This window comes from Ananas comosus, linkage group 1 (assembly GCF_001540865.1).
Source record: "Ananas comosus cultivar F153 linkage group 1, ASM154086v1, whole genome shotgun sequence".
NCBI lineage: Eukaryota > Viridiplantae > Streptophyta > Magnoliopsida > Poales > Bromeliaceae > Ananas > Ananas comosus.
The window spans coordinates 21,090,678-21,103,768 of NC_033621.1; the positions used below are offsets into that span (position 1 = coordinate 21,090,678).

The following is a 13,091-nucleotide window of genomic DNA, read 5'->3' on the forward strand; positions in this document are numbered from 1 at the left end:
TTAGGGGACTGTTATTATTCTAATCACACATTCCTTCATTCAAGGGTCAAAAATTTAATAGCATAAACGATTTGGTGCTATTAATAGTATAATAATCTAATTCTTTCTCTCTCTCTATGTATATTTGAGTTGATTCTGGCTTGCGTTCGGCCAAACACGAGCTAACTCATAAAAAGCGAGTTAGGTGTGTATTGTTCGTCCCTTTTTTACCTTGAAATCGAAATCGAAATCGAAATCGAAATGAAAGAATCTATTTATTGGTGTTTGGTATGTGGGAGTTCTCTTCTGATTCCGGAATGAATGGGAATCCTCCGATCACCTTTTTTTTAATCCGGCCTAATAGGTCGGATTGGAAGTTAAATCCCAGCGAGAATGCATTTTATGAAATTGGTTATATTCTATATTCTTTATTTAAAATTAAATTTATTTTTTTGACTTTCATTTTAAATTAAAATTAAAATTAAAATTTAGAAATTAAATTTTTAATGCTAGATTTTGATTTAGAAATTAAATTAAAATATAAATGTAACCGAAGCATTTTGAATTTGATCTACAAATTTAAATGTAAGTTTGAATTTGAATCAAATTAAAAATTAGTTTTATATTTTGAATTGTCCAATTTTAAATTGTAAATAAATTTTGAAAATTTATATTTAAAATTTTGGCTTATCGTTTTAATATTTTGATGTAAAATTTTAATATTTAATTTTTAGTTTGAATTTAAATTACATATTTAAAGTTTATGTTTTGAGGTGCAAATTTAATTTTAAATTATTTTTATATTTTGTATTTTAATTGTTTTTTGATGATCAAAATTTTTTAAATATTAAAAGTATGAATCAACCATACCTATTCCTATTGTTATACTGAATCAAATATATTGGGAGGTTTTATCTCTATTTTCGATCTTCATACATTCCAATTATATTTCTCATTTTGAACCAAACACGCGTGGGCTCGAGTACTAACAAACTCTAATAAGGGCATGTTTGATTGGAAGGATTCGAGACTGGAATGGAAATCAGAATACGCCATTTCTATTATTGGTATTTGTTTTGAGGGATCAGCATTTCGATTCCTATTAAGGAGAATAAAAGAGGGGGTGAGAAAATAACTTTTCTTTTATCAATAAAATTATTTAAATGCAAATATATAAATTTAAATTTAGATTAAATTTAAAGTTTAAATTTAACATAAAATTCAAATTTTATTAGCTTTTAAATTTAAATTTAAATCTCAATAGAAGCTTAATATTTGAATTTAGATGTAATTTTACATTTTGACTTTGAACCTAAATTTAAACTATAAATTTAAAGTTAAATTGTGAATTTTAATTTTAATTTTAATTATGAATTTGAATTTTGAATTTAAATTTTGATTATGAATTTAGTTAGTAAATTAAATTTTGTTTAACAAAATAATTTCGATTCCAAATTCTGTTGTGAATCAAACAAATTAAGAAATTTATCATTTTGTTGTTCATTCCGATTCATTTTATTTTCCATTCCAATTTCGATTTACCCCGACCCATTATGTTTTGAGGTGCAAATTTAATTTTAAATTATTTTTATATTTTGTATTTTAATTTTATTTTAATTGTTTTATGATGATCAAAATTTTTTAAATATTGAAAGTATGAATCAACCATACCTATTCCGATTGGTATACTGAATCAAATATATTGGGAGGTTTTATCTCTGTTTTCGATCTTCGTACATTCCAATTATATTTCTCATTTTGAACCAAACACGCCCTTAGGTTGTGGGCTCTAGTACTAACAAACTCTAAGGGCATGTTTGATTGGAAGGATTCGAGATTGGAATGGAAATCAGAATAGGCCATTTCTATTATTGGTATTTGTTTCGAGGGATTAGCATTTCAATTCCTATTCAGGAGAATAAAAAGAGGGGGTGAGAAAATAACTTTTTTTTTTATCAATAAAATTATTTAAATGCAAATATATAAATTTAAATTTAGATTAAATTTTAAGTTTAAATTTAACATAAAAATCAAATTTTATTAGCTTTTAAATTTAAATTTCTCAATAGAAGCTTAATATTTGAATTTAGATGTAATTTTACATTTTGACTTTGAACCTAAATTTAAACTATAAATTTAAAGTTAAATTGTGAATTTTAATTTTAATTTTAATTATGAATTTGAATTTTTTGATTATGAATTCAGATAGTAAATTAAATTTTTTTTAACCAAATAATTTCGATTCCAAATTCTATTGTGAGTCAAACAAATTAAGAAATTTATCATTTCGTTGTTCATTCCGATCCATTCTGTTTTCCATTCAATTTCGATTTTCATTTTAAGTAAACATGCCCCTAAAATGGCATTTTTTTGACATCATAATGATGTCACTGCAACGTAAGCACAAGATCAGCAACGAGAGTACGGAAACAAAATACGTCCATCCAATCGTACCGTTCCCCATCACCTTTTCCTAATTTTTCGTATTTTCTTTTGCTACAATAAAAATGAAAAATAGGAGAATCCCAAAAAGCCAAATCTGTATTAGGCTTAGTTTGATATTAGTTTGATATTGAGATTTATCTGACATTGTTAGATAAAATAGAGTTAGAAAAAAAGTATATAGAGGTATGCTTCTGTGTTTTCCGATAAGACCGAAGAAAATATATTATCACCGACTCATCATAATATGCGAAATATAATATTACGTACCATACTTTCTTACTACACGTAACGCAATCTTCTCGTAATTTCAAATGAGATATTAGAAACCTCAGTAACTACGCTCTCATGCTCATGTATTGAAGTATACGAGAGTGTCGTAGTAGATTTTTCTTCTTTGATGCACACTTTGCTAGTTTATTCCAAAAAAAAAAAAGTATCAACAAATTGTAAAGATAAACTAATGCATAAAAAATAATCTGCCCAAAATCAGTGTAAAATTAAAAGAATGGCATAGTAGCCTCTACACATGTATATTAAAGTCGAATACGAGCGAGCTAATTTCAGTTTGTGTTTTGCTCGTTAGAATTTTGAGTTAAAAAATTCAGCTCATTTATTAAATAAGCAATCTGGTCCAAATCGAATAAGAGTTGGCTTATGAATATTGTGCTGAATTGTGGGCGCTAATAAAAGCATCCTCTAAAACGATATTTTATTGCCATCATCATGATGTCACTGCAATGTAAGCATATGAATTATAGCCCGAAATAAAATGTACTCAGGTCGTGTTCAACTATTTATTAAACGAACAATCTGATTTGAGGGGAATATGAGTGGCGGGCTCGCGAACACCGAACTGGATTGCCGGCACCAGCATCCTCTAATAAATGACATTTTAGGGCTTTTTTTTTGCATTTAGCCTCCTCACAAAATTTTTTTTTTCACAAATAACCTCACAAAATTTGTAATTGCAAAATTGACTCTATACTCATTACGCAAGTGCCACGTCAGCGGCCGACTTGCATAAGTTGAAAACGGTGAATCATTTACTGTATTTAAACACGACAAATAGTTCACCGTGTTTAAGTTAAAATGCACTGCGTGGTCGTTTGAGTTATTTTGCACTGCAGGGTTGGCTACTGATCAACCCGTCCAAACACGGTGAATGATTTACTGTATTTAAACATGGTGAATTATTCACCGTATTCAACTTAGCCCTGTACAGCTGCTGACGTTGCGCTTACATGGCACATGGGTGACGGAAATAGGGCCGGTTTTATAATTATAAATTTCGTGAGAATATTTGTGAAAAAATATTTAAAAGGAGACTAAGGGGGTGTTTGGTTTGATATAAAAATGGATGGAAAAGAAATTTTCGGTGTAAAAATTATTTCCAGACTTGTTTATCTGGTCGTAAAAAAAATTTTCAGAAAAAATAATTTTATGTATTTGAGGGAAAATTTTTTTTTTCATTTTCCGCGTGTGAACAGCAGAAAACGAAAACGCCGACCACGGAGCCAAAATCGCGGCTCATGGGTCAGGGCTTTTTCGTGGGGTCCACGAGGCCACTTCGGCCTCGTCGACCGCATGAGAGGGAGGTCCACAGTGGACCTCCAATATATATATAGATATATATATATAATAATTTTATTTATAATATATATTTATTTATTATATATATAGTATTTTATTTTATATAAGATATTATAATATTTATTAATATTTATAAATATATAACTCTTATATATTATTAATATATGTTTATTACAATTTTAAATATATTTAATCTATATATAAAAATTATAATAATAATATATATATAGTATATTAATTATTATATATTATTAATATATATAATAAAAATATATTAAATAGTTTTTTATCTATTTTTTTTTTCTTTAAACCAAACAACTCTTCACGAAAAACCAAGTTTTTTCCACAAAATTTTTTTTTTCCTTCGAAAATTTTTTTCCAGTATTTTACGAGAAGCCAAACAAAGTTGGACATTTTTATTTTTTTTTGAGAGATAGATAACATGTTACCCGCTTCATTTATTTTATTTAGAAAATAAACTTAGTTAGAAATGTGAATCAATTAGGATTCGAACTTAGGTTTCGAGTACCAACCATCAAGTCTTTTAGTTTGACATTTTATTGACATCATAACGAGGTCACCGCAATGTAAGCACAAGATCGAGATTCAAAGAAACGAAATACGTCCCGTCCGCCCAATCGTACCGTTCCCATTCTGGAAGCAGCCAACATCGTACGGTCAACGCCCCTCATTTTCGTTCTTGCTGCAAATAAAAATCGAAAAAAATGGGCGAATCCTCATAACCCAAAATACTCTCTCATGCGCATCTCCTCCTCCTCCTCCTCCTCCTCTTCTCCTATCCTCACCACTATATATCGTCGCCTCCTCCTCTTCAATCCCTTCTTCGTCGCACAACAACAACAACAACAACAACAACTGCGTTGCTCTCCCCCTCTCTGCTTCACGCAAAAGCGCTTTTCCAGAAGCAGCAGCCGATTTAGTAGCGTCGCCATGGCCGCCGTCGAGAAGCCCCGGGTCGTCGCGAGGAAGCTCCTCGCCGAGTCCCAGGAAGAGGGACACGGCGCCACCGTGAGGAGAAGCATTGGAAGGTAATTCGTTCGCGTAAAAGTTTGGAATTCATTGAATGATTGAGATCAAACTAAAAAAAAAAGCCTTTTTTATGAATTCATTCTTTTTTTATTATATATACCTTTTGATTTTTTTATTTTGGGTGTTAATTTGATGGGGTTTATGTAATTTGCAGGTCTGAGCTCAGAAGCTTGGATCCTTTCCTTCTCCTGGATGAGTTTGAAGGTATTTTAGTTTCTCGGAAAGATGTGAAAATCTTTTTTCTTTTTTCTTTTTTTCCGATTTGGATAAAAAATTTAGAATTTTTATCATTAAATTCTTTCAAATTTTGCTTGATTTTGCTCTACTGTTTCTTTTCTTTTAAGTTGGGTGTTTTTTGAACTTCAATTACAATTTGTTTTGTTGCAGTTTCTCCTCCCGCTGGATTTCCTGATCACCCTCATAGAGGTTGGTTTTGAAAAATCACCACTTATTATTCATGATCTTATGTTACAGGATATTTGCTTCTGCTCAGGTGTTGTTGTGTTTAATTATGTATTTTTTTTTCTCAGGATTTGAGACTGTTACATACATGCTAGAGGTAACTCAACTTACACATCTCTGTTATAATTCAAATTGATTTGTAGTAGATGCTCATGAGGTGTTCACTGAATTGCTTCTGTGGAGTTTCAGGGCTCATTCACTCATCAAGATTTCGCTGGGCATAAGGGCACAATCGGGCCGGGAGATGTGCAGGTTTGACTTTGTTTGGCTTTTTTTTTTTAAATATTAGAAAAGGATTGGTAAAAATGTTTACTGAAAGATTCTCTATAAGCCATTTGAAATAGGCCCTCAATTTTATTTTATTTTTCGATTAACACTCGCTTGAACTTGTACCAATTCTTTTTATTTGAGTTTTTACGCGTAGTCAAATTGAAAATTTTGTTAAATTTAATGGCTCTATTAGCTATTAACTATTAGTTGTTCTAGTTGATAAAATTCTCAATTAAGTTGACTAATTGATCAAATAAAAAATATTCATCAATCTTAGTCGATTGCGATTGAACTTTGTTGTTTGATCATGTTGGTTGCTACCAACTGGCTAAAATTTCGTCAGTCATCATTTTCATTGTTCAGTGGATGACGGCCGGCCGGGGTATTGTCCACTCGGAAATGCCTGCAGGCGAGGGCGTCCAGAAGGGATTGCAGCTATGGATCAATCTCTCCTCAAAGGATAAGATGTAAGTCACCAATTTTGATGCTTAGTTATCATAATTTCTTGGGTCTCTCCTGAGATGTCGCGTATTTGCGCTCTGTCCCCTGTAAAAACATAACCTGCATTTAACTCTCAGATTTTAGATTGTTAGCACTTAAACCCCCTCATGTCAAATGAGATTGAATATGCTTTAAAATATCCACCATAACTGTTTCAATAGTTTTCGTCGCACTTTGAATTATCATTACATTTTCTGAATGCATAATTTGAGTAACAGGAGGTCTAATTTCAGGGGTAAAGTGCAAGTATAGGAATCTTCGAGAGTTCCGTATTTTAGCTTCAATTTTAGCCGATTTCGATCAATTTTGCAAAGCTCAATGACTCTTGGCATCGCAGGATCGAGCCCAAATATCAAGAATTGCAGAGCAAGGACATAAGCCGAGCCGAGAAGGACGGGGTCGAAGTCCGGATCATTGCAGGGGAGGCATTCGGCGTCCGATCCCCGGTCTACACTCGAACTCCGACAATGTATATGGATTTCACGGTGAATCCCGGCGCCCAGCTACAGCAGCCCATTCCGGAGAACTGGAACTCCTTCGTATACATCATCGAAGGCGAGGGCATATTCGGGAGCGAGGACTCTCCGCCGGTGACAAGCCACCATTGCCTCGTGCTCGGGCCCGGAGACGGCCTGAATGTCTGGAACAAATCGGGGAGCCCGCTGCGGTTCGTTCTCGTCGGAGGGCAGCCGCTGGACGAGCCAGTCGTGCAGCACGGGCCGTTCGTCATGAACACGCGTGCGGAGATCCGGCAGGCCATGGAGGATTACTATCTGGGGAGGAATGGGTTTGAGAAGGCCAAGCAGTGGAAATCTGATTCACTTACTCACTGATGTGAAGCACAAAAAGAACAGATCTTATTAGATTGTCATAGTTTTCGCTTCGTGGATTGCTTGTTCTTTTATTTCACAGGTTTGGAGGGATATTTGTGTTTAAGATTACATTCCACTGTCATCTCTGTATCAGAAATAAGATTAGGGCAATATATTATCGGTGAATTCCCCACTGTAACTATTATTTTCACTCAATTAAGTTGTATGATGTGTGCTAATTAAGCGAAACGGTATTCGGAATAAACATGATTAATGTGTTAAGTAAAGTTGATCTAGCCTCTTTTTCGACAGTGAGTAAATACATTTCTAGTTTGTTTGTGAATTGCATTGAATTTTGAAAAGAGACAAAGTTGAATTATACTTGCTTAAGTTGGTATTACTATGACCAAGTTTATAGTATCAATTATTCTTTCTACTAACTTTTCATCTTCTATATTAAGTTTTGATGTTCCGTTCAATAGAAAATTCATTGTGGTGCAATTTTTTGATAGTAAGTGTAAGCAAACATTATAAAATGGATAAAAATGTGTGGAGACCCCTCAAGTTTAACCATTTTGATTATGACCCTCTTTAACTTTCAATTGTTTGGAATTAAAGTAATCAAGGTGGTTCGTAAACAAGATCGTCACTCATGTATGGGGGATTTTATCAGAATTTTCAATGCTTTCATGAAAGCAAATGATTTTAATCACTTTTTTAACTAATGGAACTGAAATAGTTAAAGACAGATTTGTATAAAAATTTTTGCAAAAATGGACCACCACTTTAATTCGGCTCGAGTTTTAATAAATTGACTAAAATATCTTCTTTTTTTTCTCGTCTCCCTCCTCCTTGCTGTTTCTTCCTCTCCTTTTTCTCTTGCTCCCTCTCCATTTTCCTCCTCCTCCGTCACCCACATATCCGATGTTGCGCTCTGCTCTCTTATATCACCCACATCTCCATCGACGCCGGCTCGGATATGACACATATTGCGAAGTGAGGCTGCGAAGGACCGCATGGTCGTAGATGGCGGTAGTGATGAGGGCGCTGCAGGATTTGAGGATGACGGGGAAAGAAAGTATGTTGGGGCCAGAGCGGCAGCTGCGGTAGAGGGCGAGGGAGAGGATGTCATAGCGGAAAAAAATAAAGAGGATATAAGAAAAATAAAAAATAAAGAAAAAAAATATTTTTTCTACTGGAAAGATCATTATATGTCGTGACAGCTACAAAAAAGATCAAAAAAGTAGAGAAAAAGAAGAAGAAGACGGGGTTGCAATGTTTGAGATGAGTTATACTCTTTGAGACGAAAGTTGTACCATTTAAAATTATTTGTGACTATATTGCGTAATATAAAATAGAAATTGCACCGTTTAAGACTTAAAGTTGTACAATTTTATGCAACTTGCCTAAGTTGCATTGTTTGAGATTTAGTCTGAAATAGTTTTAAAAGAAACAGTATAACTTAGTCTTAATAGTACTACTTCTTTTTTATGTGATATAAGTTAGTCTCAAATTATTTTAAATAGTGTAACTTTTATCTCAAATAGTATAACTTTATTTTTTTCTTCTTTTTCTCTACTTTGATATTTTCTTTAGCGATCACGACATATGATGATTTCTACTTTTTTTATTTTTTTCTGTATTTTGAAGAGTTGGATGATAAAATTAAAAATTTGAAAGAACAGATGACTAATTCAAAATAGTCGTAATTCTTGCAAGTTTTGTACATGTTTACCTTTTTTTAATTTCTTTTAAAATTATTCTTACATTTTCCACAGTGTGAAACTTTTATCAATTAGGAGTTTTTTTTAAAAAAAAGCAATTAATTTGTGTGTGCTCCGAAGGGGACACCAAAGCAGAAGCAAAACCAAAAGCAAAAGGCCAGCCCCTTTCTTCTATATCCACAAACTCTTTTTTTTCTTTTTTTTTCTTTTTTTTTTTTTGGGGGTTTTTCAAAAGTAAATAGCCGTTATTGGATTTTGTCCTCCTCAGCCTCTCATTCATTCATTCATTCCCCTCTCCCCCTTCGCCCTTCGCCATGTTCTCCACCGTAGGAGCGATCGGGGGTTTCTCCCTCCTCTCCAAACCCTACTCTTTGTGCAGCAGCAACAGCAACAGCAACAGCAACAGCAACGATCCCTCCTCACCAACCCCAATTGCCGCCGCATCGTCGTCTCCCTCGCTCCTCTTCCTTAACCCTCGTCGCCGCCGCCGCCGCCATGGCCATGGCCGGAGAAGCAGCTTCTTCTTCCCCCTCGCCTGCGCCGCCGAGCTCGCCTCCTCCGGCAGCAGCCTCGATCAGAAGAAGGAAGACGAGGCGCGCCTCGATCGGGTGCGGCCCCCGGCCCCTTCGCTTTTCCTGAATCATTTGTTTCAATTTTTATTTCGATCGGATCATTTTATTAAGTTTTCTGTAATTTTAGAACAAAATGGTACAATGATGGGTGATAATTTAGCTGTCAAATCATATCAAACCAATTTCTCTTTCGAAGTAACGTAATAGTCGAATGATAGTAATTAATCGAGATTTGAACAGCGAATCAATTGAAATGGAAATCAAAGTTTTGTGCCTTCATTGAAAGAAATCGAAGTTCGGTGATCAATGGTGTAATTTATGTTTTATCTGCAAATCATGGAAAAACTTTAGCCCTCTTGCTATTTCAGTTTGCAGAGAGCAATCTAAAACTTTAACAAATCATTCGATTCTCGGTTTGTAATATTCTGAAAATCCTCCATATTTTTTATTCAAAAATATTCAAATTATTGCATGCAGCTCAAATTGGAGAGTCGTAAGAGGTGTTCGTAAAGTTGTCAAGTCATCATAGTTTCCTAACTAGTAGGAATGTTATAATACTATGGCATAGGGTTTTGTCATTTCCGTAATTGAGGGGAATGATGATTATTAGTCCATTAACAAGAATAGGCAAGTCCCTAACAATCTCCCAATCCAAGTGATATGGTTAGTTTGTAGCAAAATTGCAATATTAAATATAAAATGTGCAGTATTTTCTGGAATGCTATAGACCAGTGAAATGAATGACCTATAAAGTTTGATGTTTGGTACCCAGTTCAAATTATTGTAATTAACTACCTGAACTTATTAGCTTGAGGTGACAAATGATAGCAAAATTGTCAGGGAACAGCAAAAACAGTATGCAAAAACTCAGATCTTGTTAGTGAAATAGATCATAATTGACGCACTTGATTTTTAGTAATCAAAATGCTAGAAATTAGTTTCAAATTGTAAAACTGAAGTTTAGCATCAAGAAAGACCTATCTATATTGCCGACATGTGTTTTCACTACTTAATCATTTGACAGTCAATTGCTAATTTTGAGAGTTCTGGTGTCAAATGTTAAATCTCTACAGGTGGCTAAAGTTGAGGTGGTTCTTGTGCATTTATATTTATATATTTTTTTTGTTTTTAATTCGCCAATGTTGTTAATATCTCACTCTGAGATTGCTTCTGAAGAAGTAGAGGGCGGCAGACTGGAGGGCGGCGCGGACGTATAAAGAAAGCGGCGTCATCTTCGAAGGGAAGGTTGAAGGATCCAACAACGGAGGCTTATTGTTGCGATTTTATTCTCTTCTCGGGTTTCTTCCCTACCCTCTCTTGAGCCCATCTCATTCTTGCAGAGGTACTTATTGTTTTGCACTATTTCTATTGATATAATTCATTATTACCTATATAAAAGTCTATTAAGTTTTGATTTGGTTATTTAAGTTTGTATATTGCTTTCCAAGTAATGGGATATGTGAGAAGTTTCATGTTTGGTATGTATCTAATTACTATTTGTGAATCGTCCATATCATGGTGTCTGACTCCTATTGCTGCTGACACTGCTATGTTGGCATCAAAATAAGTGCTGCGATAAATTGTTAGTTTTGACTTGAACACTACTACACAATATTTGGTGAAACTTATCCATAAGACGTATATTAGTATTGTTTCTTGTGTGGGAGCTAGTATGCTATGGATGATCTATTTATTGATTACTTCCCAAAATTATGCCCTGATAACTGGTTCTGCCTGTAGATCCACTAAGAACCATTCAAGAAACAGCGAAGGATCTAGTCGGTTCATCTATTGCTGTAAAGGTAATAAAGTTTCTTGTTCAAGGTTGTATATGATGTTGATTTTCTTTTTGTTACTTCTGTTACAATTACAAATAGTTAATACGTGTGATCCATATGATCTAAGAAGATATTCTGATCTAGAAATTGGTGCATGACCTTTATAAAAAGAGTGTATGAAGTGTAAGACTGAACTAGTGTGTGAATGAATTTAAGAACTTTCTACATATATGTACAATGGTGCAAAAAATCCAATGGGCATAGTGAAGTAAAAGAAATCAGGGCAGTTTACAAAGTGGTAGCAGCAGTTGAGGCAACAAATGAACTACTATTTTTCTATTATTGTCGACATTACTCAAATATTAAATGCTGAAAAGAAGCAATAAACCTGAATGAGACATTCGTAGAGACATTCCCAGAAGCAACTATTTAAGGGGCTTACAAAATATGTCAGTTACGTGATTAAAGTTAAATTTACTTATATTTATCGGAACTTGAAAGAAGGGTAAAAGAGCATACATTCATGGGTTCTATTGATGATATTATATAGTACAAGAGATGAGTCTAATATAGTAACAATGCCTAATATAGTAACAATATAACTAGATATCTCATATCATATAATCCTACTCTAAATATGTCGTAATATATAGTATCCTCATATAGCATGAGATACTAAATATGTCGTAACAGAACTTTTAAGCAAGGTACTGTGTATATCACTATTTCAGTTGTATATATCATATTGTCAAACATTCATTGGTAAACACATTAGAACTCTCACAAGAAAGCAATGTCATGAAAGAGTTGTCCACATGATATTGATTTCTTCAAACATTCATTTAAATGAATATCAAGCAAACTATCTCTGCTTCTTATAAAATTTCTAACAATGTGGAGAAGTTTATGTAAAGACCTTTGCGATAGTTTTAAGATTTATCACTTCTTTAGATCTCATATCATAGATATGTACATCATTGATAATTGTGTTGTCTGGTTCTCTCTCCTTCGTTTAGTAGCAAACTAAAAAACTTTTAATCATCTATTGCTTGGTTACTTAGTAAAGTGCATATTACTAGAATGAACACATATCTTGTACCCTTATGCACCCTCTCTCTCATGCTTTGAAAGGCCAAGACAATTTGAAAGTGCTTTAGAGTTCCCCACCTCCAATGCTATAAAATGATGTGGGGAACCACCACCGCTGAAACAAGTGGTTGTAACTTGTCAAAGTTTCATGTTTTGAGCTTTGGAAAGTTTACTTATGCATTTGAATATTTTGAATACAAAAAATTACCACTTCAGTAAATCCTGCAGGTAATTGAAGCAAACGAGGAGGAAAAGAAGCTTATTTTCTCTGAAAAGGATGCTAGTTGGTCTAAGTATTCAAGCCAAGTCAAGATTGGGGATGTTTTTGATGCCGTGGTGGGTTCAGTGGAAGACTATGGTGCATTTGCTCATCTACGTTTTCCTGACGGTACCTCTTTTTCAAGATGAAGTAATGAGTAGTCCTTTCCTACTAGCCTGAAATTTCTTGATCAAGGATTTAAACGTGATACCAATTTTTCTTGACAGGACGCTATCATCTTACTGGACTTGTACATGTTTCTGAGGTCTCTTGGGATTTGGTTCAAGATGTGAGAGATTTTCTGAATGAAGGTGATCAGGTCAAGGTCAAAGTGATTAATATAGACAGGTTAGAATGCTGAGTTGTAATTAAAATGTTTCTTAATCAGTTGAGCTAGTTCATTACCACTGCACAGTACTATGGATATGTGATAATGACATGGCAAGAAATGGATATATAGATATAGCTAAATATGAAAAATAAGGATATAATATTATAATAAAGATCTCATTTCAGTTGGAGCTTTGTTATTCATAATGTACACTGATCCTTGTTAAACT

General features: G+C 33.7%; 2 protein-coding genes across 4 annotated transcripts in view; both read left to right on the forward strand.

The window, feature by feature from the left end:
* LOC109711111 (pirin-like protein) lies at window positions 4,703-7,416 on the forward strand. Its single transcript, XM_020234024.1, has 7 exons — window positions 4,703-5,063; window positions 5,219-5,268; window positions 5,452-5,490; window positions 5,595-5,623; window positions 5,716-5,778; window positions 6,160-6,263; window positions 6,635-7,416. The coding sequence occupies exons 1-7, from the start codon at window positions 4,774-4,776 to the stop codon at window positions 7,128-7,130; spliced, it is 1,071 nt and encodes a 356-aa protein (XP_020089613.1). The 5' UTR covers window positions 4,703-4,773; the 3' UTR covers window positions 7,131-7,416.
* The window catches only part of LOC109711096 (30S ribosomal protein S1 homolog B), a 13,252-nt gene continuing 9,251 nt past the window's right edge, over window positions 9,091-13,091 (forward strand). For 2 of the 3 annotated variants that reach the window (XM_020234014.1, XM_020234007.1), the window contains exons 1-5: window positions 9,091-9,441; window positions 10,588-10,747; window positions 11,146-11,207; window positions 12,501-12,660; window positions 12,759-12,879. In XM_020234014.1, coding sequence (XP_020089603.1) covers window positions 9,148-9,441; window positions 10,588-10,747; window positions 11,146-11,207; window positions 12,501-12,660; window positions 12,759-12,879 — 797 coding nt within the window. In that variant the 5' untranslated portion in view covers window positions 9,091-9,147. The remainder of the gene's footprint in view (window positions 9,442-10,587; window positions 10,748-11,145; window positions 11,208-12,500; window positions 12,661-12,758; window positions 12,880-13,091) is intronic. The other variant, XM_020234000.1, reaches the window with a different exon arrangement.

Bases quoted from the DNA above. Each gene is read 5' to 3' on its own strand.
- LOC109711111 (XM_020234024.1), top strand. From the start codon at position 4,774: ATGCGCATCTCCTCCTCCTCCTCCTCCTCCTCTTCTCCTATCCTCACC. The intron at 5,779-6,159 runs GTTTGACTTTGT...TTCATTGTTCAG, and splicing joins TCGGGCCGGGAGATGTGCAG to TGGATGACGGCCGGCCGGGG. The intron at 6,264-6,634 runs GTAAGTCACCAA...TTGGCATCGCAG, and splicing joins CTCTCCTCAAAGGATAAGAT to GATCGAGCCCAAATATCAAG.